The sequence below is a fragment of the Macrobrachium nipponense genome, chromosome 48 (genome assembly GCF_015104395.2).
Source record: "Macrobrachium nipponense isolate FS-2020 chromosome 48, ASM1510439v2, whole genome shotgun sequence".
Classification (NCBI taxonomy): Eukaryota; Metazoa; Arthropoda; class Malacostraca; order Decapoda; family Palaemonidae; genus Macrobrachium; species Macrobrachium nipponense.
In genome coordinates, this window is record NC_087223.1 from 18,368,732 (window position 1) to 18,395,831 (window position 27,100).

Below are 27,100 nucleotides of genomic sequence, written 5' to 3' on the forward strand. Positions count from 1 at the left end.
TGTCTCTTTCTTCCTCTTTAAGAGAGAGAGAGAGAGAGAGAGAGAGAGAGAGAGAGAGAGAGAGAAGTAAAACCTCCAGGAAATGAATGTCGGTTCGCCTAAAATAAAAGTCATAAGTTTTACAAAACCCTGAAACGAAAAAGGCAGAAGGAACTGAACAGATAAAAAAAAAAAAAAAGCAAGAAATGAACAAAGTTGGAAGATAAATTCCGAGAGTGAAAAAGGAGAAGGAAATGAATGGGTGTCTAAAGAAAGAAAGAAAATAAAGACACTCATGAGAGAGAGAGAGAGAGAGAGAGAGAGAGAGAGAGAGAGAGAGAGAGAGAGAGAGAGAGAAACTCTGAAGCCCAAATGGACAAAGAATGAGAAAGTTGAATGTCGTCCCAGGTGAGAAATGACAGACTGAAATTGTGGGGGCTTTTAGGAGAGAGAGAGAGAGAGAGAGAGAGAGAGAGAGAGAGAGAGAGAGAGAGAGAGAGATTTTAAAACGCAACTACTATAATCAGGTCCACTGCAAAAAAAATGATCCCATGTGTCAGCCTTTTCGCCTTTATTTCGAAAGCCTTTTAGCCTTTAATTCGACAGCATTTTAGCCTTTAATTTGACAGCCTTTTCGCCTTTATTTCGACAGCCTTTTAGTCCTTATTTCGACAGCCTTTTGGCCTTTATTTCGACAACCTTTTAGCTTTTATTTTTACAGCCTTTTAGCCTTTAATTCGACAGCCTTTTCGCCTCTAATTTGACAGCTATTTAGCCTTTAATTCTACAGCCTTTTAGCCTTTAATTCTACAGCCTTTTCGCCTTTATTTCAACAACCTTTTAGCTTTTATTTCGACAGCCTTTTAGCCTTTATTTCGACAGCCTTTTAGCCTTTAATTCGACAGCCTTTTAGCCTTTATATCGACAACCTTTTCGTCTTTATTTCGACAGCCTTTTAGTCTTTATTTCGACAGTCTTTTAGCCTTTATCCGACAGCCTTTTAGCCTCTAATTCTACATGCTTTTAGCCTTTATTTCGACAGCCTTTTAGCCTCTAATTCTACAGCCTTTTAGCATATATTTCGACAGCCTTTTAGCCTTTATTTCGACAGCCTTTTAGCCTTTATTCGACAGCCTTTTAGCTTTTATTTCGACAGCCTTTTAGCCTTTGATTCTACAGCATTTTAGCCTTTATTTCGACAGCTTTTTAGCCTTTAATTTGACAACCTTTTAGTCTTTATTTCGACAGTCTTTTAGCCTTTATTCGAGAGCCTTTTAGCCTCTAATTCTACAGCCTTTTAGCCTTTATTTCTACAGCCTTTTAGCCTTTATTCGATAGCCTTTTAGCCTTTATTCGACAGCCTTTTAGCCTTTATTCGACAGCCTTTTAGCCTTTATTCGACGGCCTTTTAGCCTTTATTTCGACAGCCTTTTAGCCTTTATTCGTCAGCCTTTTAGCCTTTTAGCCTTTGATTCTACAGCATTTTAGCATTTATTTCGACAGCCTTTTAGCCTTTAATTCGACAACCTTTTAGTCTTTATTTCGACAGTCTTTTAGCCTTTATTCGGGAGCCTTTTAGCCTCTAATTCTACAGCCTTTTAGCCTTTATTTCGACAGCCTTTTAGCCTTTATTTCGACAGCCTTTTAGCCTTTGATTCGACAACCTTTTAGTCCTTATTTCGACAGCCTTTTAGTCTTTATTTCGACAGTCTTTTAGCCTTTATCCGACAGCCTTTTAGCCTCTAATTCTACAGCCTTTTAGCCTTTAATTCGACAACCTTTTTGCCTTTATTTCGACAGCCTTTTAGCCTCTAATTCTACGGCCTTTTGGCATTTATATCGATAGACTTTTAGTCTTTATTCGACAGCTTTTCAGTCTTTAATTCGACAACGTTTTAGTCTTTATTCGACAGTCTTTTAACCTTTATTTCTACAGCCTTTTAGCCTTTAATTCGATAAACTTTTAGGCTTTGTTTCGACAGCCTTTTAGTCTTTATTTCGACAGTCTTTTAGCCTTTATCCGACAGCCTTTTAGCCTCTAATTCTACAGCCTTTTAGCATTTATTTCGACAGCCTTTTAGTCTTTATTCGACAGCCTTTTTGCCTTTATTTCAACAGCCTTTTAGCCTTTATTTCAACAGCCTTTTAGCCTTTATTTCGACAGCCTTTTAGCCTTTAATTCGACAGACTTTTAACCTTTATTTCGACAGCCTTTTATCTTTATTTTGACAGCCTTTTCGCCTTTATTTCGACAGCCCTTTAGTCTTTAATTCGACAGACTTTAAGCCTTTATTTCGACAGCCTTTTAGTCTTTATTCAGCCTTTTAACCTTTATTTCGACAGCCTTTTAGTCTTTATTCGGTAGCCTTTTAGGACTCCTCTCCCCCTTTTTTTATAAATCTTAAAGTGACTCACCTGCGGTAGTCGATGCTACAGAGACGAAGCTCCAGGTGACTACGAAGGTAAAGACGACCTTATTGTGGAAATAGTCCATGGCGGGATGCTGCTGGCGTTTGATTCGACGTCGAATGTGGCGTCACATCTCTCTCTCTCTCTCTCTCTCTCTCTCTCTCTCTCTCTCTCTCTCTCTCTCTTCTTTTAGCAGTTGGTCTGTACGTCTGTCTTTCTCTTTCTCATAATGAATTTTATGATGAGTTCACATTTTTAGAGTATTCTCTCTCTCTCTCTCTCTCTCTCTCTCTCTCTCTCTCTCTCTCTCTCTCTCTCTCTCTCTTCGGTGTGAGATTTAATTTTGTACATTCATAACTGTGCTTTTAATAGTGACTCTCTCTCTCTCTCTCTTTCTCTCTCTCTCTCTCTTTCTCTCTCTCTTTGGTGTGAGATTTAATTTTGTACGTTCATAACTGTGCTTTTAAGAGTGACTCTCTCTCTCTCTCTCTCTCTCTCTCTCTCTCTCTCTCTCTCTCTCTCTCTCTCTCTCTCTCTCAGTAATTCAAGTCTTTTTCTCTCTCAATTTATCAGTCAGTCCACAATTGCAGATTATTCACAATATTGTCATTTCCAAAATCCAAAATCCTGTTTTTCATGATTTTATCGATCAATTTTCACCAGTACTTGTCATTCTTAACTCACTTCACCTCTTCGGGAAGGAAGGTAATATATTATCTCGGTCGAATTCACTCTTATGAAGATAAATAAAATTCTATTACATTATGTTATAGATTCACTTGATAGATTTTCACACAGACAACAGTTCACTACTAGATTTGTTACAGAGCTTCGTATGAATTTTGTGGACTTCTGTAGATTTCATAGAATTGTTTCCGTGATACTTTGAATTCGTCAGAATCCAATTTGTAATTCTATAGATTTTTACATTTTTTTCTGTAATGCTTTGGATTTCGTCAAAATACACTTTGTAATTCCAAAGATGTTATAGAATTTCTTCTGTAATACTTTTGAATGCGTCAAAGTTCACTAAGTAATGCCGTAGACTTCATAGTACTTCCTGTATTCCTATGAATTGGCAAAAATTCACTTCGTAATTCTATAGATTTTATGGAATTTTTTTCTCTGTAATACTTTGAATTCGTCAAAATCCACATAGTAATACCATAGATTTCATAGAATTTCCTGTATCTATGAATCGACAAAGTTAACTTTTATTTTTAGCTGTATACTAATTTCCATCACTATGAATATTACTTTTTTTATATTATAATAATTCATTTTTAATCATAAAATTATTTTTATTGAAGAAAATACAAATTTGTCGTTAAATTTACCATCCCACAAAGTACATTTATTTCACTTTGGTTATTTTATAAAGAATATCAGTTATTATCTACATAAATGTCAGATATTTTTTCCTCCACTTATTAAAAGAAATATATTTTTTTTCAATCGGAATATTAATCAAAATAAACTCCTGTTAGTACACCACATTCATCCACACCTCAGTAATTACCTTCGCGACGAAAGAAACGAAACTCAATAAAGAAATAGACTGATAAATGGGAAAACAAACCGTCGTATATTTCACCATAAAAGATCACGTGCGAGAATTCCCGGGAGGACGAGCGCACGTCATCACACGACGGCGTCTAGAGTCGGACTGACGTATAGTGAGTGGCTAGTGTGTTTATGTAATGATAGATAAGAGTCGATATGGGAGATTTGGTTCATTCATTATTCGTCTCCGTTTTTTGTTTATGTTTTGATGTGGCTGTCTCTCTCTCTCTCTCTCTCTCTCTCTCTCTTATTTCCACATTATTATTGATATCTCTGCCCCTGCCATCAACTTCTGGCCAGAGAGACTCAATGAGACCCCCCCTCCCCCCGCCCCCACCTTTCCCGAATTCAAGGGAGACTCATCAATCACGAAAGTCTGGCTGACACCCACCCCCCTTCCCCGGGCCGATTTGGGGAGGACAAAGATGGCGTCGTCAGTGTCATTATATACGTCATTACGTCGAGTTCTTTTCAGCCATCAGTAGTTTTCGTGGTCGTCATCCTGGAGATCCAGTTTCTGGAGCTCTCTCCTCTCTCTCTCTCTCTCTCTCTCACACACACACACACACACACACACCATGAAATCCACTAAGTCTCAAGCATTCAGGAACTCAACGAAACACTTTTACGTTTCATATCCGCCGTCAGTCTTCTCCAAAAAGTTCCACTCCTAATGACAGCCAGACCCGAAGCTCTAGCCTGGGATGAAGGTCCTTAAAACTTCAGGACCAGTGAAAGGAAAGTTCTGAAAGAAGTTTTGGCATCGATCTCTCCGGTCATCACAGAGAAGTGCTGAAAGGAAAAAAAAAAAAACACGGAAGTAAATGCTCTTTCCGCGCTTCATCTTTTTTGAGGGAAGTTTGGAGACGTTTTAGTTCTCGTGAGAGCCTCTGTCATAGTATTAATACAATATTACATGAGGACTTAACGTACATATATAACATTTGCGCGGTACATGCTAACACTTTCATTAGCCGTTTCTCCAAAGCAAGATGTCAGTCAAAAGTTGCACTGGAGTAGTTTTAAAAGCTAGACTCATTTAGCAGAGTCCCGTCCACCTGAAGGTGAGGATGTGGTGGTGGGATGTCCCTATTTAGGCTGAGGACAGCTTCATTTCTCATAGTAGGAGTCTTCCCTACACCCACAAGCGTTGCAGTAGACCAAGAACACTGCCTTGTGGGACTCCAGACGCCATAGGTCTTGGTTGGCTAAAGATCCCGTCCACAGCAACTCGCTGCTGCGTACTACCTGTGAGGAAATCTTGAAATAATCCTAAAACATATCAAACCACTCCAAGATTCTGCAGTTTATAAATAAGTGCCTTGTGATTTACTGAATCAAGACCCTGCCATCTAAACACTGACCTAAGACCATGGGTGGAAGTCAAGGTTAAACAAAGAAAACTTAAACATTTTTCAGTGTATGATTTGGTGGACCCTCAGCCTAACGATATTAATGGTTCTGAAGGTTCAGTAACGCCTGTCAAGCTATTTCTTCCCTGTTTGTGTCCACTGAAATTGGCAAGTTCCGTGGCTGTTTTATCCCTTCTACTACCGAGCTTAAGAACTTGCTCCTTGCTTTTGTTTTTTGTCTTGACTCATAGTCATCATCTTAATTTCCAAATCGGTTGCTTCCACCTAATTTTTTTCTTGGCTTCAAACTGGTCTGGGCTAGAACAGGGCATCAGGATACTGCCCCCTTAACCCTCAGCACTTGAAAAAAAAAAATTATTTAAATAAAGCTAGCCTTTTGTAGCTACCAACCCCAAAAACCTCAGAGTGATGGTCGCTGATTTGCAAGAAAGACAATAACGAATCTCCAATCTAGCTGGGGTGACTAAGTTGTATACGTATACACACCAGTATAGACTGGGCCCCTTAATTCACTCAGTATATCTTGTAAATCAAAGACATATTAAAATATGCACTCTAGATTATCACTGGGTCGCCTTCATCTCGAGACATCTGTGAAATCCTTCGGAATACGACCGTGAATTACAACCCCAACCCCAGAAATCATTTGCAACATCGACGACGTCCGTTCCGAGATACGCGAACTGATCACAAACGTATATACGATGTCCCCTCCATCGTGGAATCGCTGGAATCTCGACAATTATCGCAAAGATAAGAGAACCAATCAACTGACGTACGATACTCCCCCTCCCTAACCTAGATGGCCGATCGAGGAGCCATTGGAATCTGACTCCTGACAGCTGTCTCCAATAAGCGGGTCCTGACGGGTGGATAAATTGCCGAATTCACCCGGACAATTGACGTTTCAAAAGGGTCCGACTCTCCGCCTCTCCTCCGCTGGCGTCATGAGCGAAATGGGACGTCAGGTCGAATTGGGTCAGTCAGATGTGGAAGGAGATGAGTTTTGTGTTTCCCGAAGACGTGTTTCTGTTAGTATTATTGTGGCCAGTCAAAAGTATCATTAAGTTTTGTTATTATCATTAAGGCCAGTTAAAAGTATCAGCTAAGTTTTGGGTTTTCTCGGTGGCATATCATCATTATTCAAAAGCGCTCATAATACCGGGAATCTTAAACTGGACGAACAAATCCACAGTTATGTATATGTGTACATGTATTTAAAGATAAATCACTACAGATAGCCATCCGTCCTGATTTTATTTGTGAATATGTGTACATATACTCATAACTGGATTGGTTTCTCCTTCATCATTATTGTTATTTAGAGCGTCACTTATAAGAGAAATGTGTCAAGTCAGGCCAAATTAGGTCAGTCAAAAGTATAAGTTACGTTTTTTGTGTCTTGCAAATGACGTGTGGCCATTATCATTACTTACAAGAGAGCTAAATCTTGTCTAATTATATACCAAAGACTACAATTTAATGGCAATATGTTTATAAAACAGACAGTAGTAATGACCACTCGATCTCCGTAAAGTGACTATAAATTACGCACGTGTCATGAGCAGTTATATTCGATGGAGCCAGTCATTATAATCATAGTCAATTTTCATCATGTTTCACACATCGATAGATCATCTGTTTTATCGAGCGTGATAGTCTGAGTCGACAGAATATCCCTTTTTTGTGTATGGGTGGGTGTTGTCGCCCCGCCCACTTCCGGTCTGTCGGAGTATAAGCCCTTTGAATAGAATCGACTATAAGGAGCCGTTTCAAAGGCATATCCCACCCACTACTACTACTATGTCAAGAACATCCTTTACAAATGGTCGCCTATCGATCTGTCTGTCTGTCTGTCTGCCTGCCTGTCAATCTCTCTTATGTGTATATCTTGTTTTGAGGACCATAGGCTTCCATCATATTTATTCTCTTGACTACAGCCATACAATTTTACTTGTTTTATTTTCATCTGTATCAGATATCAAATATTTTTATTTATAACTCGCTTATATTTATACTAAGGTTATATTTTTATATGTTGCATTTATTCTGTTGATATATATATATATATATATATATATATATATATATATATATATATATATATATATATATATGACTGGTGGAAAAATGTTCTGTTACAACAGAATTCCATCTAATAAAAGGAGCTCATAAAAATGCCAAAATATAGACAGCAAGAACTATATTTCAGAGACAGCTGTCTCTCTTCAGCCTCTAAAATTTAGTACTTATATACTTTCTATATTTTGGGCGTTTATATATATATATATATATTATATATATATATCTATATATATATATATATCTAATAAAAGGAGCCCATAAAAACACCAAAATGTAGAGAGAAAAGTACTATATTTCAGAGACTGCTGTCTCTCTTCAGGTATATGAATGAGAAAAGTTTACAGAAAAGGTGGTATTTATACCAAGAGATTCGTCCACAAGTAAGCCAATTTAGGTCACCCCCCGCTGATAATCTTCCTTTAATCTTCTTAAGCGTTGGTTGAATGAACACTGCGTCGACGATGTCCGATGTCCAATTCCATTTTGAGATGTTCATTACCTGCTTCTCTTTTATTAAGGCCGATTCCATCATTTGACTCTTGTACCGGCAGTTGCTGCTATAAACTTTTCTCATTCATATACCTGAGAGAGACAGCAGTCTCTGAATATAGTACTTTTCTCTCTACATTTTGGTGTTTTTATGGGCTCCTTTTATTAGATGGAATTCTGTTGTTACCGAACATTTTTTACCAGTCTATATATATCTATATATATATATATATATATATATATATATATAATAAATATATATATATATATATTTTATGTATATGTATGTATGTATATGTATGTATGTATGTATGTATGTATGTATGTATGTATGTATGTATGTATGTATGTATATGAACGGAACAAATAATAAACATTGATAAACAACAGCACAAGCAGACAACATTTCAAAGAGACAACTCAACTCTTTTCACGTTATAAAGGAACAGTTTTAGTCAACTACAGAATTTTGTAATAGCCGATTTCGACCCTTCCACGATCTCCTAAGGCTCCGAAAGGAGGTATAGGTTGTGCCCATGTGGGTATAGATTGCTGTAATGCCCTGTCGAATAATTGAATAAGTCCTGTGGTTAGTGCCCGTGCCCGCATCGTATTCTCTTTGCAAATCAACCATACCCAACCATACCTTGAGCCTGTCCATGAAGGGCATATAAAGAAAACCACAAGGTATTTGAAGTTTGTTAAATTTAAGAATAAAATCTGAAATGGTAAATATTATTCTATTGACAATTTGTTATTACTGCAAGTAAGTAAACGAATGGATTATATACCTAAGACAACTTTCACTATTCTCGTGCCTCTGATGTGAGCAGATATAACCATTGTATTGCTGGTTAGTCTAGTGCGTAAATTTAACTGTAATATAGGTAGCTACGTCAATTTTAGCGTATTTTAAATAATGTTTATTCGTTGGATGTATGGGAAGAGTAGTTTCATTTTTATTGGCCCTTTTTGTTCATTTTTTAAGTCTATAAAAACTGCTAAAAGTTCATACGCTACAGAATATACTAGAAAAACTTTGAAACATTTTTTACTTAATTTCCAACGTTCCTATTATATAAAGTAATTCATGAAGCACATCACAAGAAAAGGGTGAATATATATTATGAATCCCATCTAAATATATCGTTTCAATATCGGAAATTGCTAATTTAAAAAAAAATATCTGTCTCCTTTTTTGGCAGAAGAAGTTTGGGGCTGGATGTCAAAAAGGGAACCTGGAAATACGAGTCGATCTATCGAGACGAAACCAATAGATTTAACCTGAATAAAAGTATAATTTCTTTATTAATTAGCTATTTTCTTGAAGATAAATTTAAATGATACTATGTTCACATATATAATTCAATATATATGGATACTTTTGACCTAATTATGGCAAAAAGGTCAAAGCAATACACAACCCTGATCTACGGACAATAACACAAAAAGGTCGAAGGGGGAAATGGTCGCAGTATGAGTGTGTCGACGGCCGCCTCTCTCTCTTCTCCGATTGACATTTTACCCCCACCGCTGGTTCCTCTTGGTGTTCCCCGTCAAAAAAGGAATATTCGACATGTCGACAATGTATGGCGACGAGGAATTCGTCGAAGAGAGGAACTGCTGCCGTCCACAGGTGAGATACAAGAGATGAGGGTCCTCCAGCCCTTTCGACGAACTGTCATTACCTATTTTGTTAATTTAGCCTTTTATTCAATTTTTGTTTAATTTATTTTAAATTTAGCTCAACATATCAGGCTTAGGATTAATAAATAAAGTAGTTTCCTATTAGATTTATTGCTTAGGCTAAGCTAGACTCCTTTAATTAAGCTAATTTCTACGGCTCGGTCGACGAACTTGACCTAAGGTCAAATCATCGAACAATTATTTTTTTTATTTAATTTATTCTAAAAATTTTAATCATAATTTTTATCCCATATATCAGTTTTCAGGACTAATTCTAGACATAAGGACCACTTGACTTGACCTAGTCCACCACTTGACTGTTTAGGGGCAATTTCAGACGAAAACAACCTAACCTGACCTAGCTTACCAGTACCTAACCTTATCTAGGATTCCCTGGCCTTACCAGACCAGAGGGGCGAACTTCCCCCCCCCTCCCCCCCTCCCAAATTTAGTCATGACCCCGCAGTTTGATATTTGATGTCTGGATTAGGTTAGGTTAGGCCTGCTAGGCTATTATGTTTAGGGTGCGAGGAAGTTTTGGCTAACCTGACGTAATGTAATCTGATTAGGTTAATGTAGCTTAGGATAGGAATGTGTATTAATCATTACCTCGTGGTTGGTTTGGTTTTACCGTCATCCAAATCTGTCTGGAATAGATTGTAAGACAGCTTGCTAAATAGCATTTGTACACTTAAAATTCATTCTACTGCCGGCGAACTACAGTCAGGCCCCTGTATTTGTGTTCTCCAGATTCGTGGACTACTGGATTTGCGGATTTCCCTCGGGACCATATTTACCTATTATGCACGGGAAATTTGCCTATTCGCGGTATTTTTCTTTGAGAAATATCTGCAAATTCCTGGGTTTTTTATCAGTTTCATCATAAAATGCACTTTGTGTGATTAAAATTTTAAAAAACCAGGTATAAAAATTTGTCTTAAGTTTTCACTAACAAAATAAGCTGTTTCAATTGTTTTTATGGGAGTTCCAACAATTTTTGGATTCTATTCACGTGGGGTCTGGTACACATCCCCCCGAATACAGTGAACCACCATATAGTAATTATTAAAAGTTTTGTTGTGATACGATGAATTTTAACGGGTACGGTTAATTCAGTATAATTCACCGTTCATAATAAGGCAGTACTCCTGGTATGAAGCTGGCGTCTTTAGGTTGGAAATGATTTAATATATATAACCCAAGCATTGTAATGTAATAACCTAACCTCGCTTATGTATAACTTGATCCAAAATGTATAACTTCTCATTGGTGTTCGTTACATCTTGGTGCACAGGAATTGTAGACAGTTCAACAAGCATTTGTAAAGATTGAATATAAAATTCATCAGTTTCGCAGATCTAATGAAGTACCATGAACATTTTAATTATTTATAGTATAAGAACAATTTTAAGGGAATATATTAATGGTGATGAGGGGTCCAGGGACATATCACTATCAGTGAATTCACTTTTAAAGAATTTTCATATATTTTTGTGGTTGATTTTTTGGCTGTTGTTCTTTCAGTAAACTAGTCTCAAGTAAAGTCAAGCAATTGAGGGTTGTGTATGAAACATTTTTTGTTAAATATTAGACTAAATAAATTTTTTACCAAGTTCAAGATGGTATTCATTATTTGTCGGTGGTGTGGTAGTGAACAGTCTTAAGAGTGTGGGAACCAAAGGTTACAGCCATGGGGCTTTTAGCTTGCATGTAGCCCTATCCTTTGCTTTTTTCTCAAGGTTAAAAGCCCTTAGTATTACTATATTTTTGGGAGAAAAGGTATTTGTTCAAAGAAGAATTGTCAGAATTTACATTTATTGGGTTAGATGTAAAATGAAATCTCTCCACTCCATTCTACATTATGTACTTTCTGTCTGGAATCCCATCCGATTTAGCTCTTCGTCGTGTGTTTCTCACCACGATTTTCTTTGCTTTCCTTCTAGTCTTTGTCGTGCAACATGCATTGTATTTGGCATTCATTGTTTCAAGGCGATATACCATCTTAGACATAATTGTTAAGCTCGTCTTGTCCTTTTCAGTTCGGATGCCTTTGTGGAACGTCGTCATGTCGCTGTTGCTGCCGGTTTTGTCCGAGCGTGTCGGAGTCGACATCAACACGTTTGGTGTACATCTTCTTCTTAATGATGAGTGTCGCCGTGATGGCCCTCATGATATCCGTGCCAGTTAAAGAAGGCATTATGGAGTTGGTAAGTTTTCCATGGAAATTGATTGAAAAGACTGTGTAAGAAAAAACTGCAAGTATTTTAATTCCGAATTAATGGAAAGCTTTAGTGCCCGTCCACACAGTCGAGCTTTGGTCGACGAACTTTGTCCGATGTGACGTCAGAAGCGGAGAAACAGCGAGAAAAGTCAGAACCTTGCCGCAGTTTCTCCGCTTCTGACGTCACATCGAACAAAGTTCGTCGACCAAAGCTTGACTGTGTGGAAGAGGCCTTAAAGTGCATAGGCTATGATTCTTTATTAATTTTTTGCCCTTTTCTACTTCTTCACATATTACAAGGACGACTGTGATTTTCTTTGAGGGGTAAAATTTCAATAGGAGCAGTGATGAAGACTTCTGTACAGGCAGTCCCCAGGTTACGACGGGGGTTCCGTTCTTGAGACGCATCGTAAGCCGAAAATCGTCGTAAGCCGGAACATTGTCAAAAATCCTGAGAAAACCTTACTTTTAATGCTTTGGGTGTATTGAAAACTTTGTAAACTGCATTCTTATGGCATTTTTCATAAAAAAAAAAACCTTCAAATATTGATTATTTTGCATTTTTGGTGTCATATTTCATCTGCCAGATGATCGTTGTAGGCGTCGTAACCCTGGAAATAATGTCTGATGAATATAATTGAGAAGCATCGTAAGCCGAGACCGTCGTAACCCGGGGACTGCCTGTATTTAGAAAATGCTGAAAAATGGTAAAAACTTCAATAATGTAAGATGGAGTAAAGGATGCAAGTGAATGATGTTTTTGTCAAGTTTGAGTTTGTGATATTTTAAATGACAGCTAATCCACAATTCAGCCAAAGATAAAGTTACAGTAAACATTCATATAAGAAGACATTGTGTTGGAGTGTACAAAATATTAGAGGAACACCCAATTATTACCAGTCATTATGTCTTTTGCATTGTTATTTATTTTCTGTAGAAGTGGCTTTTTAGGAACTCAGTGATCACTCCATTGTACAGATAAAGTACTAGATTTATGTTATTTAGCACTCAACAAATGTTTCATAAATATGTTCTATTGTATAACTTTCCTGAACTTATTGAGTAATGCAACATAGCCTTGAATTTGGAATTTCATTCTAATGCGCAAAGCTTTTAACACTTGGTATATCATGCAAACTTTTTAATACATTTTTAGGTAAGGAAGACCAATCCTGAGGTTAATCAGGAAAAGCAATTAATAAAGTTGCTTTACATTTGAAATGTATTGCTTTAGGAAATAAGTGATGTAAAGAAAAGATATTACTGTATACTACATGTATTTCGTAACATTTTACAAGATTTATAATCATTTAACTGGTCATTTGATTTTGCTAATTTTGCTCACAGTTTCCAGATGACAATGTAGTCTGCGAGTGGCTTGGGGCTGGAGATAAGTGTGAAGATGCTCTCGGATACGTTGCGGTGTATAGATTAGGGTTTGCGTTTACCTGCTATCATTTCCTTCTCATGTTAGTTACTTGTGGTAAGTGTGAACTGAGTGTGTTTTGAAAATAGTTATAAGATGACGAAGCTTGTGCTCATACCAGTTACGGTAGACCCCATAGGGGTAGTAATTGCCCTTATACGGTCACCTTTTGACAAAAAGCGCTATGCCTAGCACCACAAAATCTATTAAACATGACTCACTGGTCTCAAAGCACTTTATATCTTAGGCCGGTTATAGGTACCCACATTAGTAAAATCCCTCTTCTTGCATTTAGCGTATTATACTTTATTGATTCCTTACCATTCAAAGCTGCAAATCACCATGCAAGTAGTGTTGAGTGTCCTGTATATATTCATTTACTGATCCTTGTTCCTATGTACAGTACACACATGCTTCTGTATGTTTACATTTCATGTTAAATTATTTGGAAGCCATTGTCATGCTGTGTCTGTGCTGACTGCAGAACATTTACTTGGGAGTCCTATTAATCCCCTTCGATTTGATTAGCTTTGTTGACATTGATGAAAAGATGTAAAAGGAACAGCTTTTGGCAGGGAAAGCCTTGGTTGCCTTTCAACCACAGCTTCATATGTTAGAAGAAGCTGCTCATCCTTTGTTCTATTGTATTAACCATGATGACATTGGTAGAAATAGTAGGTTTGTTTCAATAGAACATGGAAATAGTCCAGTGGGAGATTTGGATTGTAATCTTGAATATGTCAGGAATGATAAGTGCCTTTACATTTTGACACCCCATCATTTGTTCGTTTAACAGGAGTTTCAAGTAGTCGCGACTGCCGAGCGGGTTTGCACAACGGCATGTGGTTTTACAAGTTCTTACTCCTCTTGACGTTTTGCATCGGGGCTTTCTTTATCCCAGATCCCCAAGACTGGTTTATCACAGGTATGTTGATTTATGGTTTACTGCAGGTTTATGTTTAGTTATACAGGCAGTCCCCGGGTTACGACAGGGGTTCCGTTCTTGAGACGCGTTGTAAGCTGGAACATCGTCAAAAATTCTAAGAAAACCTTACTTTTTGTACATGAACTTTCCTGTCAGACATATACTTAGCTTACGTCTCTGACGTCACGACAGAATTCAAAACTCGCGGCTAACGCGACAGGTAGGTCAGGTGATCTACCTTACCCGCCGCTGGGAAGCGGGTGTAAGAACCAACATACCTTTCTTGCCAGATTTTTTCTGTCGTCGGTGTCGACCACACCTGTTGTCGGTACCTCTTGACAGTTGGATTCTTTTCTCGTTTTCGCCCTGGATTGTTTCTACGGACTTTTGGTGAAGTACCCGATCTTTTGGCCTGGCATTCGCGATTTGTGGACAGTTATTGGACTTTTCTTTGGATTTTTCTTGGATTCATGATGTCTGATGTTGATACTAAGAAAACTGCTATGTTTAGAGTTTGTTGTATGACTGAGTGTAAGGTGAGGCTACCGAAAGCTGTGGTAGACCCTCACACGGTATGTTCGAAGTGTAGAGGGAATGAATGCACCTTTAATAATCCTTGTAATGAATGTGAAAAGCTGAATGAGGATGAATGGAAGTCTTTGTCTTCCTACTTGAGGAAGCTTGAAAAGGATAAAGTTAGGAAAGCTTCTTCCAGGAGCAGTAGTAGATCTCGTATTAGCGAGTTGGATATAGATAATCCTATTTTAGAAGTAGCTCCTTTGTCAGTTTCAGCTCCTGCTCCCTGCACCGAAGCCGAAGATGCGCCTTCGGAAGTGGCCTCCATGAAAGCCACCATTCGCAGTATGGAGAGGAAAATCAAACAATTAGAAGGTAAGAGTGATTCCAATAGTGATTTGTGCAGTGAACCCAGTGTAGTGGAGGGTGCGTCTGATCGGCTCCCTAATGCTTCCAGGCCTAGACCTCTTCCAGACTCCCAGTCCAGTGGAGGAGGAAAGTCCCCGAAAAGCCCGCAGGAAGGTTAGGGAGCATCCCCAACGGTCAGGCGTCCCCTCGGTAGCTCCTGTTGATCGTTCCCAGGCTACCTTGGATCGCTCCAAGAGAGAAATTTTACGCCAATGCTTCTCGTCTTCGCCTTCGCCTTCTCCTAAACGAGGATGGAGCTCTTCGGAAGCTTCGCGCCCTTCGAAGAGAGCCTGGAACGCTCCTTGCGCCCGCCCTTCCAGCCCTGAAGTTTTTTCGGAAGAGCCTGAGGTGGAAGCGAAGAAGCGTAAGAGATCTCAGGAGTATCGTTCCTTGAGCGGAGATCGAGCCTCGTCACCTGTTCACGAGTTTGTGAATTCTCCTGCAAGGGTGTTGGCTAACCTTCAGGCGCAGATTTCGGCTCTGGCTGGCTCTCTTTGCGTCTTCTCGTCGTAGGAAGGACGTCTCGCTTCCTGTAAAGAAGTCCAGGCTCCCCTCTCCTGACTCTCGCTATTCGACGGAAGCGGCGCGCTCACCTGTGCATTCGGATTCTCGCAGGAGACTTTCTGCTTCGGACAAGATCACATCTGCGTCCAAGCGCCATTCGCCTGACAGACAGGTTTCTCCTTTGGACAAGGAGCAAACTGCGCGTAGGAGATCTTCACCCTACAGACGCTCCCCTTGACAGGCACCAAGAGCCTAGTAGGCGCTACTCGCCTCGTAAGCCGCTCCTCGTCTCGCCTACACTCTCCAGTTGACAAGCGCCCTAAATCGGACAGGCGCCCTTCGCTGGACAGGCGTCAAGAGCTTGTTAGGCGCGTTTCTCCTGGCAGGCGCTCTTCTCCTGACTTTCACTCTCCTCGAGTCAGGCGCCGAGAGCCTAGCAGGCGCTTCTCCCCTTGTAGGCGCTCACCTAGTAGGCGCTCGTCGCCAGAGATCCTCTCGCCTCGGTTCAGGCGCCAAGAGCCTGATAGGCGCTTCTCGTATGGCAGGCGCTGTTCGCCTGGTAGCCGCTCTCCTTTGGATAGGCGCCAAGAGCCTGATAGAAGTTCTTCTTCAAACAGGCGCTCTGCGCCTGACAGCCGACTTACTCCTGTTAGGCTCCAAGAATCTGGGAAACGCACTCCTCCAGACAAGAAGGATGTTGCAAGTAGACACATTTCTGAAGCATTGTCTCCAAGACGTATACGTCTTACTTCCTCTAGAGAATCTTTTAAGAATAATCGCGCCTCTAAGGATCATGAGGGCTCTTCAGCTCAGGAAGAACAGGACCCCTCAGAAGAAGAAGGACCAAAAGACTCCTCTGTTTCCTCCTATAAGAGGCTGACAGAGTTACTCCTGCAAGAGTTTGGAGATATCCTTTCTCCTGTGGCTCCTCCTTCTCCTCTTTCGTTATTCTCCACTTCGAAGACGTCGAAGGTTTCGTCTTGTGTAAGGATGAAACCTACTGTTTCCATGAAGAAGGCGCTTAGAGGTTTTGGGGAATGGCTCCTTTCTAAGGAAGAGAAAGGGAAGACGGTTTTTTCTTTCCCTCCGTCTAAACTGACTGGCAGATTGGGATTCTGGTACGAATCGGGAGAACCTTTAGGCCTCGCTCTCCCTTCGTCTGCGGACTCGGACTTCTCTTCATTGGTGGATTCTGCTCGTCGTTCCGCCCTCTTGTCCGCCAAGACTACGTGGGGAATGAACGAACTTGACCACCTACTGAAGGGAATGTTCCGAGTCCTGGAAGTTTTCAACTTCCTTGATTGGTCTTTAGGTGTTCTGGCTAATAAGACCCAGACCCCAGATTCTCTGTCTCCTGAAGATCTTAACTGCGTCCTCACTTGCATGGATAAAGCAGTGAGAGACGGATCGAGTGAAGTCTACCTCACTGTTGGAGCTGGAGTGATTAAGAAACGGTCTGTGCTACTGTTCGTTTCTCACGAAGGCAGTTTCACATGCGCAAAGGGCCTCGCTTATGTATGCTCAACTCTCTCCTCTTCTGTTCCCCAAGAAGATTATTCAAGATGTCTCGAGTGCCCTTTCAGCTAAGGCTACTCAGGACATGTTAGCCCAGGCGGCCAGGAAACCTCGCTCTGTCTTCCAACCCAAGGCCAAGAAAGAGACTCCTCTGAGACAGGAGCCCTTTCGAGGAGGACCCGCTGTCAGAGGTTCTGCAACCAGAGGGACTAGACCTTTTAAGAGAGGTAAAACCTTCTCTAGGTCAGTCAGAGGGAAGAAATAGCGATCAAGGACTCCAGACATCAGTGGGTGCCAGACTACTGAAATTTGCCGACGTCTGGGCCCACAAAGGGGCAGACAATTGGTCCCTATCGATTGTCAGCAAAGGATACCTCATTCCCTTCTCGTCAAGACCACCATTGACGACAACTCCGAGGGAGTTGGTAGCCAAGTACAGGGATCCCATCATGAATCAAGCCCTTTCTCTAGCAGTAGAGCTCATGCTAGAGAAGGAGGCTATAGAACTAGTGAAAGATTCCCGCTCTGCGGGCTTTTACAACAGACTATTCCTAGTTCCGAAGAACTCAGGAGGATGGAGACCGGTGTTGGATGTAAGCGCCCTGAACGTCTTTGTGGAAAAGAGGAAGTTCGCCATGGAGACAACTTCCTCAGTGTTAGCGGCTCTTCGTCCAGGGGACTGGATGGTGTCTCTAGACCTTCAGGACGCTTACTTTCATGTGCCGATCCATCCTTCTTCACGGAAGTATCTACGATTCATGATGGGAGGAAACATCTTCCAATTCAAGGCCTTGTGCTTCGGCCTATCGACTGCACCCCAAGTTTTCACGGGGTTAATGAAAAACGTGGCGCAAGTGGCTACATTTGGAGGGAGTGAGGGTGTCGCTTTATCTCGACGACTGGCTAATCAGAGCAGAGTCTCAAGAAAGATGTCTGGAGGACCTTCAAAAGACCCTTACATTGGCAAGTTCTCTGGGACTTCTGGTGAACTTCCAGAAGTCTCAATTAATCCCCAGTCAAGAGCGGATCTATTTGGGGATTCGGATAGCTTCTCTGGCTTTTCGGGCTTTTCCGTCGCCAGAGAGGATAGCTCGTTGCTACGAGAAAATAACGACCTTCCTAGAGAAAGATGCATGCACAGCGAGGGAGTGGATGATCCTGCTGGGGACACTCCCTCCTCGTTGGAGCAATTCGTTTCTCTAGGAGGTTGCATCTCAGGCCTCTACAGTTCTTCCTATACCAGAACTGGAGGCGTCTCTCCCTAGATCTGGAGTTCTCCTTCAAGATCTCAAGGGGAATCAAGAGAGACCTTCGGTGGTGGAACAACCCACTTCGTTTTGTGGAAGGAATGTCTCTTTACATGCCGAACCCCCAGCCATGTATTGTTTTCCGACGCATCGGAAGCAGGTTGGGGAGCGACGCTCGGGACAAGAGAAGTGTCAGGCACCTGGAAGGGGGATCAGGAACGTCAGGGCCGATCTCCTGAGCAGGAAGAATCAACTCCTGCCTTCCGAGTGGACCCTCCACTCAGAGGTATGCCAAGACCTGTGGAGAAGATGGGGCAGACCTCACATCGATCTCTTTGCAACAGCAAAGAACGCAAGAATCGAACTTTACTGCTCCCCGATCTCAGACCCAGGAGCAGTATCAGTGGATGCGTTTCTCCTAGATTGGACAGGTCTAGACGTCTACGCCTTTCCCCCCTTCAAAGTACTGGGACAAACCCTCAAGAAATTTGCTTTCTCGGAGATGACAAGAATGACGCTAGTAGCTCCGTTCTGGCCCGCCCAAGATTGGTTCACAGAGGTACTGGAATGGTTGGTGGACTTTCCAAGAGCACTTCCACAAAAGGACAAGATTTGCTCAAACAACCCCACTTCGACAGGTATCACAGAAACCTCCCCGCTCTCAATCTGACTGGCTTTCGACTGTCAAAAGTCTTGTCAGAGCGAAGGGGTTTTCGACAAAAGCTGCTAAGGCTATCGCCTCAGCTAGAAGACCTTCGACCCTTAAAGTCTACCAGTCGAAGTGGGACGTCTTTCGCCGGTGGTGCAGGAACGAACAGAAGTTTTCCTCTTCCAGTACCTCTGTGACTCAGATAGCAGATTTCCTAGTTTTCCTCAGAGAAAAATGCGGTTTGGCAGTATCTACTATCAAAGGATACCGAAGCATGCTGGCTGCGGTGTTCAGACATAGGAATTTAGATCTTGCGAATAACAAAGATCTTCATGATCTATTAAGATCTTTTGAATCTTCCAAGAAAACTTCGAACGAAGTTCCAAGTTGGAATCTGGATGTGGTTCTTCGTTTCCTGAGGTCCGCTAGGTTTGAACCACCACATTTAGCCTCCTTCAAAGATCTCACGAGGAAAGCTCTCTTTTCTCATGGCTTTAGCATCCGCTAAAAGGGTTAGTGAGATTCATGCCCTAGAAGGAAGGGTAGGTTTCAAAGGAGATTCCGTGGTTTGTTCCTTCCTTCCTTCGTTTTTAGCAAAAAATGAGAACCCCTCAAATCCTTGGCCAAGGAACTTTGAGGTTCGTGGTTTATCTGCCCTAGTAGGGAAGAACCTGAAAGAACTCTTTGCCCTGTTAGGAGTTTAAAATACTACCTTCAAAGAAGAAGAAAACCCTTAAGGGCATTGAGGACAGACTATGGTGCTCTGTAAAGGACCCCAGCAAGACCATTGGTCGAAAAATGCGCTGTCTTTCTTCATTAGAAGTGTTGTGAAAGAAGCACATAGATCTTGTAATGAAGAACATTTCAAGCTCCGTAAAAGTCAAGGCTCATGAAGTGAGAGCAATTGCCACTTCCTTGGCCTTTAAGAAGAATATGTCTCTTCAGAATCTGATGAAAACTACATTCTGGAGATGTAATTCAGTATTCGCCAACCACTACCTAAAAGACGTCAGTATTACGTATGACGAGTGCTTCGCGTTAGGCCCGTACGTATCGGCGGATTCGGTGCTGGGGCAGGGAGCTGGAACATATCCTTAGTAGTTTTTTCCCTTGTTTTTGTTAATTGAGTTCATATGGTTGTATGAAAAATGATGCAGGTAGGCATCTTTTTTCGTTTCGTAATACTAATAACTTTAGTTTGGTTAGGTGATCGGATTTGGTTTGAAGCTCCCTGCGTTGGTAGTGGTCAGGTTCTGTCATAGAAGTGGGCGAACCCCCATTGACATGATCCGACTTGGATTCTACTAAGTAAGCGGATATCAAGTCCCGTTAGTAGACCCAAAGAGTCTTTTCAGCTGTAGGTCACGCCCTCGCTGTAGCTCTTATGGCTATGCAGACTAATAGACAGTATCTATGAAGTCTTCAGCCTAAACAGGTAAGAACCAAGGTTATTTTTATCCTACAACAGGTGTTGTTTACCTTTTCTTTGTTATTTTCTGTCTTGTACCCTCCACCAAGGGTGTCAATCAGCTAAGTATATGTCTGACAGGAAAGTTCATGTACAAAAATGATATTGTTATTTTACAATAAAGTTTTGTACATACTTACCTGGCAGACATATACGATTGATGGCCCGCCCAGCCTCCCCTCAGGAGACAGGTATAAGAGAGAAAAAATCTGGCAAGAAAGGTATGTTGGTTCTTACACCCGCTTCCCAGCGGCGGGTAAGGTAGATCACCTGACCTACCTGTCGCGTTAGCCGCGAGATTTGAATTCTGTCGTGACGTCAGAGACGTAAGCTAAGTATATGTCTGCCAGGTAAGTATGTACAAAACTTTATTGTAAAATAACAATATCATTTTAATGCTTTGGGTGCATTGAAAACTATGTAAACTGTATTCTTATTGCATTTTTCATCAAAAAAAACTTCGAATGTTGATTATTTTGCGTTTTTGGTGTCATATTTCATCTGCCAGATCAGTGTTGTAGGCGTCGTAACCCTGGAAATAATTTCTTATGAAAATAATTGAAAAGCGCCTTAACCTTGGAACATCGTAAGCCAACGTCGTAACCCGGGGACTGCATGTAGTCTGTTACAAGTATGGTGATGAAGTTATACTAAATCAGTTATACAGTGTGGTTTCCCTGTCGTTCTAGTGGAAAATAATTCTTGTTTATATATTATACAGCATCAGTGTACTCAATATACAAAAAGAAATTCTTAGAAGCCATTTGTTATTTATCTTTATGGCAAGATTCCAGTCTTCATGGTTTATCTTCCTTGTATCTTGAGTCCCTGTGAGTCATGAAGACATTGGTATCCTACTCATTGACGTTTGCCTAGAAAAATATCAGTTTGAATCGAGTACAGGTCAAAAAAGTTTTTCCATTTTATATCCTGCTCTATACACTAGACCCCAGTGATTTTCTATATTAAGTTTCCGTTTTATGTTTTAGTACCTTTGTCATTAATTACATATTTGTAAAAAGGCTTTCAATTTGCCATCATTTATCCTGGGAATGGCTTTACTTACATTGGTCCTTGTGTCAGTATGCAGATTGAAAGTATTGTACCTTAATCCGAGCTTTAGGAAGGTACATAATGTCCTGGGAGTTGTGACGTGCTCTCTCAACCCTCCTGTACTAATACAGTAGTACTAGTGTTTTTGGCACTCGTAATAATTTCACGTGACCTGATCTTTTTTCATGCTATGTTTACCTGAGATCATAATTAGAGCAGAATACTACTTTCATGAGAAACACCTTCATTTTAATGACATGCGAATTTAAATCACGTTTAGATGGTTGGTTTATTCCCACATGACTGTTTAGCTTCTTCAACTTTCCCTTACTCCAATTATCACTTGTTCCGATACGTAATACAAACCCTCGGTCCTTTAACAATAGGAAGGTAACTAGCGGCAGCTGGGACGGTCGTAAGCTTCGAACAAGGGGAGAACATTAGTTAACTGCTTGTCCGATCGTGCGCGCGCCCGAGAGGTGAAGAATCACTTTTGCTTTCGGCCGCGGGTGTGAAGGACGTGTTCGTCATCGCTCTCTGCCCGTTTCATCGTCGTATGCTTTGTTTATATTGTGTTTTCTACTAATGGTTTGTTTGATCTTGAAAATGAAACTGTAAGTACACTGTTTTCATTTTCATTACTTAATTATGAATCAACATGGAGCTATCGCCGTAGAGGCGGCGATTTCCGCTCTTATTTTTCATGAAAATTGACTTGTAATTAATTGTCTCGGTGCCGAGGGCGGGCGCACCCTCGCGCCGAGTCATGTATTTTGGGCGAAAGAAAGTGTGTAATTGAAAGATGTAAGTACTCTTTTTCATTATATTTTTCCCTGTGCGTTCGTTGCCGAGAGCTTGATTGCGCTCGGCACGAGCCTCTTATTTTGTATGAATAGAATGCAATGAAAGGCGCGGGGAATTCGCAATGCAGTTTTCTTTTCATTTTCATTTATTAATTGCATCAATTTAATTTTGGATCAATTCCGCTCTTACCCGGAATTAATCCTTACGATTTATTGCTGTGCAAGTGAAAATCGCAAGTGCAGTATTGTTCATTTTCATATATATTTATGATAGCATCATATTATTATGGATCAAGTTTCCGCTCTTACCCGGGAATTGATCTTTCCCCCTTTAAGTTCTATGAAGTGAATCGCAAGTGCAGTATTCTGTTTCATTTTCATAATTACTTTTCACTGCTGTGCGGGGGTAGGGGAAGCGAAGGTCTGCCAGGAAGTCGTCGGAAAGCTCTCCCGCGACTCCCTTGGTATCCGATTCTTCGTCTTCTTTCCTGCCCCCGCTCAGCTTCACCTCGTATGGATGGTATTTGGGGTCTTCCTTCCGTTCGGGATGGGCATGTCTCCCCCCCGTGCGTGAGGGAACCCCTCTTACTAATCTGTCTGTGCTACCGCAGGTGCTACATCCGTGGGAGACGACCCTTTTGGGACAGGTATGGGGGCCACTGTGGCTGCAGGGCGTGCCTAGCATCCACGATCTTGCTGCAGCGTCTAGCGAAGGTCTGGGGCGGTGACCTTGGAGCGGTCTCCACTACAATCTTCACGGCCGCTTATGCTGCTTCCCCCCGCTGGTCTACACTCCCCATGCTGTGTCGTGACGCCGTCTGCGCTTCTAGGCCGTCGCCCCGCCGTACCAGCAGGAGGGGTATGCCGCCGCCGCCTATGTTTTTCTTCGTGTTGCCTGCCCCAGACTTCGCTGTTCCAGCAGCTCGCCCCTGACCGGCCGCCAGTACCAGGTTCCCGCTGGCTGCCGATGATTCTAACGAGGCGATCGCTGGGCCTGCCGAGGGTACCTGTCGCTGATGTGGTTCCCGCTACTGGCTTGGCTGTCCCTTCTGTGTTTACCGCTGCCGCTGTTCCTGCCGCTCCTGAGCTGGTTGCTGTTCCTGTCGCTCCTGGTTCCTGCGCCTGTCCATGCTGGTCCTGCCCATGGTGTGTCTTCCCCAGTCCCAGGTCCTTCCGGACAGGTTGCAGTCGGGCCGTGTTGCTTCGGCAATAGGCCCGACTCCGGCCTGGATGGAGGACCTGCGACTGTCCTGCGTGAGCTGACGAAGAAGAGGAAGGTGTCATCTTCGTCTTCGTCTGCTGCTGCCTCTTCCCTTCGACTTCTAAAGGCCCATAAGCCGAAGAAGAAGAAGGCTGCCTCCCCCCCCCTAAGAAGTCTCCTTCGGGAACTTCTAAGGGCCCGTCCCACCTCGTGGGACGGGGGGTTCCTTTGCTGGTCCTCCTGCTGCCTTTTCTGCCTTCGGGAGCGGGGCCCGTCTCCCCTTCCGTAAGGAAGAGATAGACGGGGACCAGAGGAGTATCGGTTAGCTCTGGTATTTCCTCGCCTGGTGCTAGCGGCGATGCCGCTACGCCAGGTTCCGGCTCGGTCTCTCGTTTTCGAGGGAGATCCCGAGTGTACGCTCTCCCTCGGGAGACCGTGCAGCCAAAGTTTCGGCGCCAGAGTTCGCTCGGCGCCAAGACCACGGCACGGAGCAGAAGGCTGGCGAGAACCGCTCAGGTGACACTCGCCAGGCCAGCGGCCGCTCTCGCAGCGACCAGCTGGTAACCGGGGTTTGTTCCGATACGTAATACAAACCATCGGTCCTTTAACAATAGGAAGGAAGTAGCTAGCGGCAGCTGGAACGGTCGTAAGCTTCGAACAAGGGGAAGGGGAGAACGGTAGTTAACTGCTTGTCCGACAGTCGCGCGCGCGACTGGGAGGTAAACAAATCACTTTTTGCTTTCGGCCGCGGGTGTGAAGGACGTGTTCGTCATCGCTCTCTGCCCGCTTCATCGTCGTATGCTTTGTTTATATTGTGTTTTCTACTAATGGTTTGTTTGACTTGAAAATGAAACTGTAAGTACACTGTTTTCATTTTCATTACTTAATTATGAACCAACATGGAGCTATCGCCGTAGATGCGGCGATTTCCTCTCTTTTCATGAATTGAACCCTTGAATTATGTCTCGGTGCCGAGGGCGGGCGCTCTCGCGCCGAGTCATGTATTTTGGGCGAAAGTGTGTAATTGAAAAATGTAAGTACTCTTTTCATTATATTTTTGCCCTGTGCGTTCGTTACCAGAGTGTGATTGCGCTCAGCACGAGCCTTTTATTTTTGTATATAGAATGCAATGAAGTGGATTCACAATTGCAATATTCTTTTCTTTTCTTTATTTATTTGATTTTCATTTATTTATGCATGAAATTTATTTGGATCAATTTTCGTTCTTACCCGGGAATTGATCCTTACGATTATTTTATTTGAAAGTGAAATCGCAAGTGCAGTATTCTGTTTTTCATTTTCATATATTTTATGATAGCATCATATTATTTGGATCAAGTTTCCGTTCTTACCCGGGAATTGATCTTTCCCCTTAAGTTCTATGAAGTGAATCGCAAGGGCAGTATTCTGTTTCATTTTCATATTACTTTTCACTGCTGTGCGGGGGTAGGGGAAGCGAAGGTCTGCCAGGAAGTCGTCGAAAGCTCTCCCGCGACTCCCTTGGTATCCGATTCTTCGTCTTCCTTCCTGCCCCCGCTCAGCTTCTTCGTTGTATTTGTATTTGGGGTCTTCCTTGCGTTCGGGATGGGGCATGTCTTCCCCCCGTGCGTGAGGAACCCCTCTTACTAATCTATCTATGTTACCGCAGGTGCTACATCCGAATCCGGGAGAGACGACCTTGGACAGGTATGGAACCACCGCGGCGGCAGGGCGTGCCTAGCATCCACGGGCTGCTGCAGCGTCTAGCGAGGTCTGGGGCGGTCTCCACTACTACCACGGCCGCTTATTTGCTGCTCCCCCCCTCCTTGGTCTATACACTCCCCATTGCTGTGTCGGTGACGCCGTCTGCCGCTACTAGGGCGCCGCCGTACCGAGGGGGTGTTGCCGCCGCGCCTGTTTTCTTCGTGTTGCCTGCCCAGACTTCCGCTGTTCCAGAAGCTCGCCCCTGGACCGGCCGCCAGTACCCAGGTTCCGCTGACTGCCGATGATTCTACGAGGCGATCGCTGGGGCCTGCCGTACCTGCCGCTAATGTGATTCCCGCTGTTGGCTTGGCTGTCCCTTCTGGGTCTACCGCTGCCGCTGTTCCTGCCGCTCCTAAGCTGGTTGCTGTTCCTGTCTCTCCTGGTTCCTGCGCCTGTCCATGATGGGTCCTGCCCACGGTGTGTCTTCCCAGTCCCAGGTCCTTCCGGACAGGTGCAGTCGGGCCGTGTTGCTTCGGTCAATAGCCCCGGCTCCGGCCTGTTATGGAGGACCTGGACTGTCCCTGCGTGAGCTGACGAGGAAGAGGAGAAGAGGAAGCTGTCATCTTCGTCTCATCGTCTGCTTGCTGCCATCTTCCCCCTTCCGACTTCCAAGCCCATAGCCGAAGAAGAAGAAGGAAGAGGGGAAAGCTGTCATCTTCGTCCCCCCTCATCGTTTCTGCCCGGCCTGCCTCTTCCTTCGATCCAAGGCCAAATAAGCCAGAAGGAAGAAAGAAGAAGGGCGCTTCTTCCCCCTAAGATGTCTCCTCCGGGAACTTTTCTAAGGGCCCGTCCACCCCGGTGGGACGGGGGGTCCTTCTGCTGGTCCTCCTGCTCTTCGGGAGCGGGGCCCGTCTCCCCTTCCGTAAGGAAGAGTATAAGACGGGGACAGAGGAGTATCGGTTAGCTCTGGTACTTCCTCGCCTGGTGCTAGCGGCGATGCCGCTACGTCAGGTTCCGGCTCGGTCTCTCGTTCGCGAGAGATCCCGAGTGTACGTTCTCCCTCGGGAGACCGTGCAGCCAAGTTTCGGCGCCAGAGTTCGCTCGGCGCCAAGACGCGGCACAGAGCAGAAGCTGGTGAGAGACGCTCAGGTGACTCTTGCCAGGCCAGCGGCCGCTCTTGCAGCGACCAGCTGGTAACCCGGGTTTTCCCCCTAAGAAGGCTCCTTCGGGACCTTCTAAGGGCCCGTCTCGCTCCGGCGATTCGGGGAGCTTCTTCTGCTGGTCCTCCTGCTCTCCCTCGGGAACAGGGCACCCGTCTTTTCTTCTACCAAGGAGAAGAAGACGGGGACCAGAGGAAGGGGGGTACCAGCTTTCCGGCTGGCCAACTTCCTCGCCTGGTTCTAGCGGTTTCTGCCGCTAAACCAGGATCCGCCTCGGCTTCTCGTTAGCGAGAAGTACCGAGTGGACGGTCTCCCGCGGGAGACCGTCCAGCCAAAGTCTTGACACCCGAGCTCGCTCGCCGTCAAGACCAAAGCGCTGAGCAGAAGACTGGCGAGTGTCGTGCAGAACGACTCTCAGCCAGGCCAGTGGACGCTCTCGCAGCGACCAGCTGGCTGCTAGGGTTGACGTGACGGTCGCTGACCAGCCACGGGTTGAGGCGAGGAAGGGGTCCCCCGCGGGCCGTCGGGGGTTACCAGCCACGGCTGTACCAGCGGCTTCGACGCGCCGAGAGGACGCTCGCCGGTCTCACCGCGACAGCGAGCCTAGCAAGGTCACCTGATGCCGCTCCCATCGGGACCGGGCGGAGACGGTAACCAGCAACAGCTCGCTTGACGCTAGAGATCAGCGTCGACGTTCTCAGCCGAGCCTCTCGCCCCAGGCGAGCGGCAAGGCTAGG

General features: G+C 43.4%; 1 protein-coding gene across 1 annotated transcript in view; it reads left to right on the plus strand.

The window, feature by feature from the left end:
* The first annotated feature begins 9,358 nt into the window (after positions 1-9,358).
* LOC135205068 (serine incorporator 1-like) overlaps positions 9,359-27,100 on the plus strand; it is a 57,430-nt gene continuing 39,688 nt past the window's right edge. The window contains exons 1-4 of the mRNA XM_064235344.1: positions 9,359-9,534; positions 11,624-11,791; positions 13,153-13,288; positions 14,028-14,156. Coding sequence (XP_064091414.1) covers positions 9,475-9,534; positions 11,624-11,791; positions 13,153-13,288; positions 14,028-14,156 — 493 coding nt within the window. The 5' untranslated portion in view covers positions 9,359-9,474. The remainder of the gene's footprint in view (positions 9,535-11,623; positions 11,792-13,152; positions 13,289-14,027; positions 14,157-27,100) is intronic.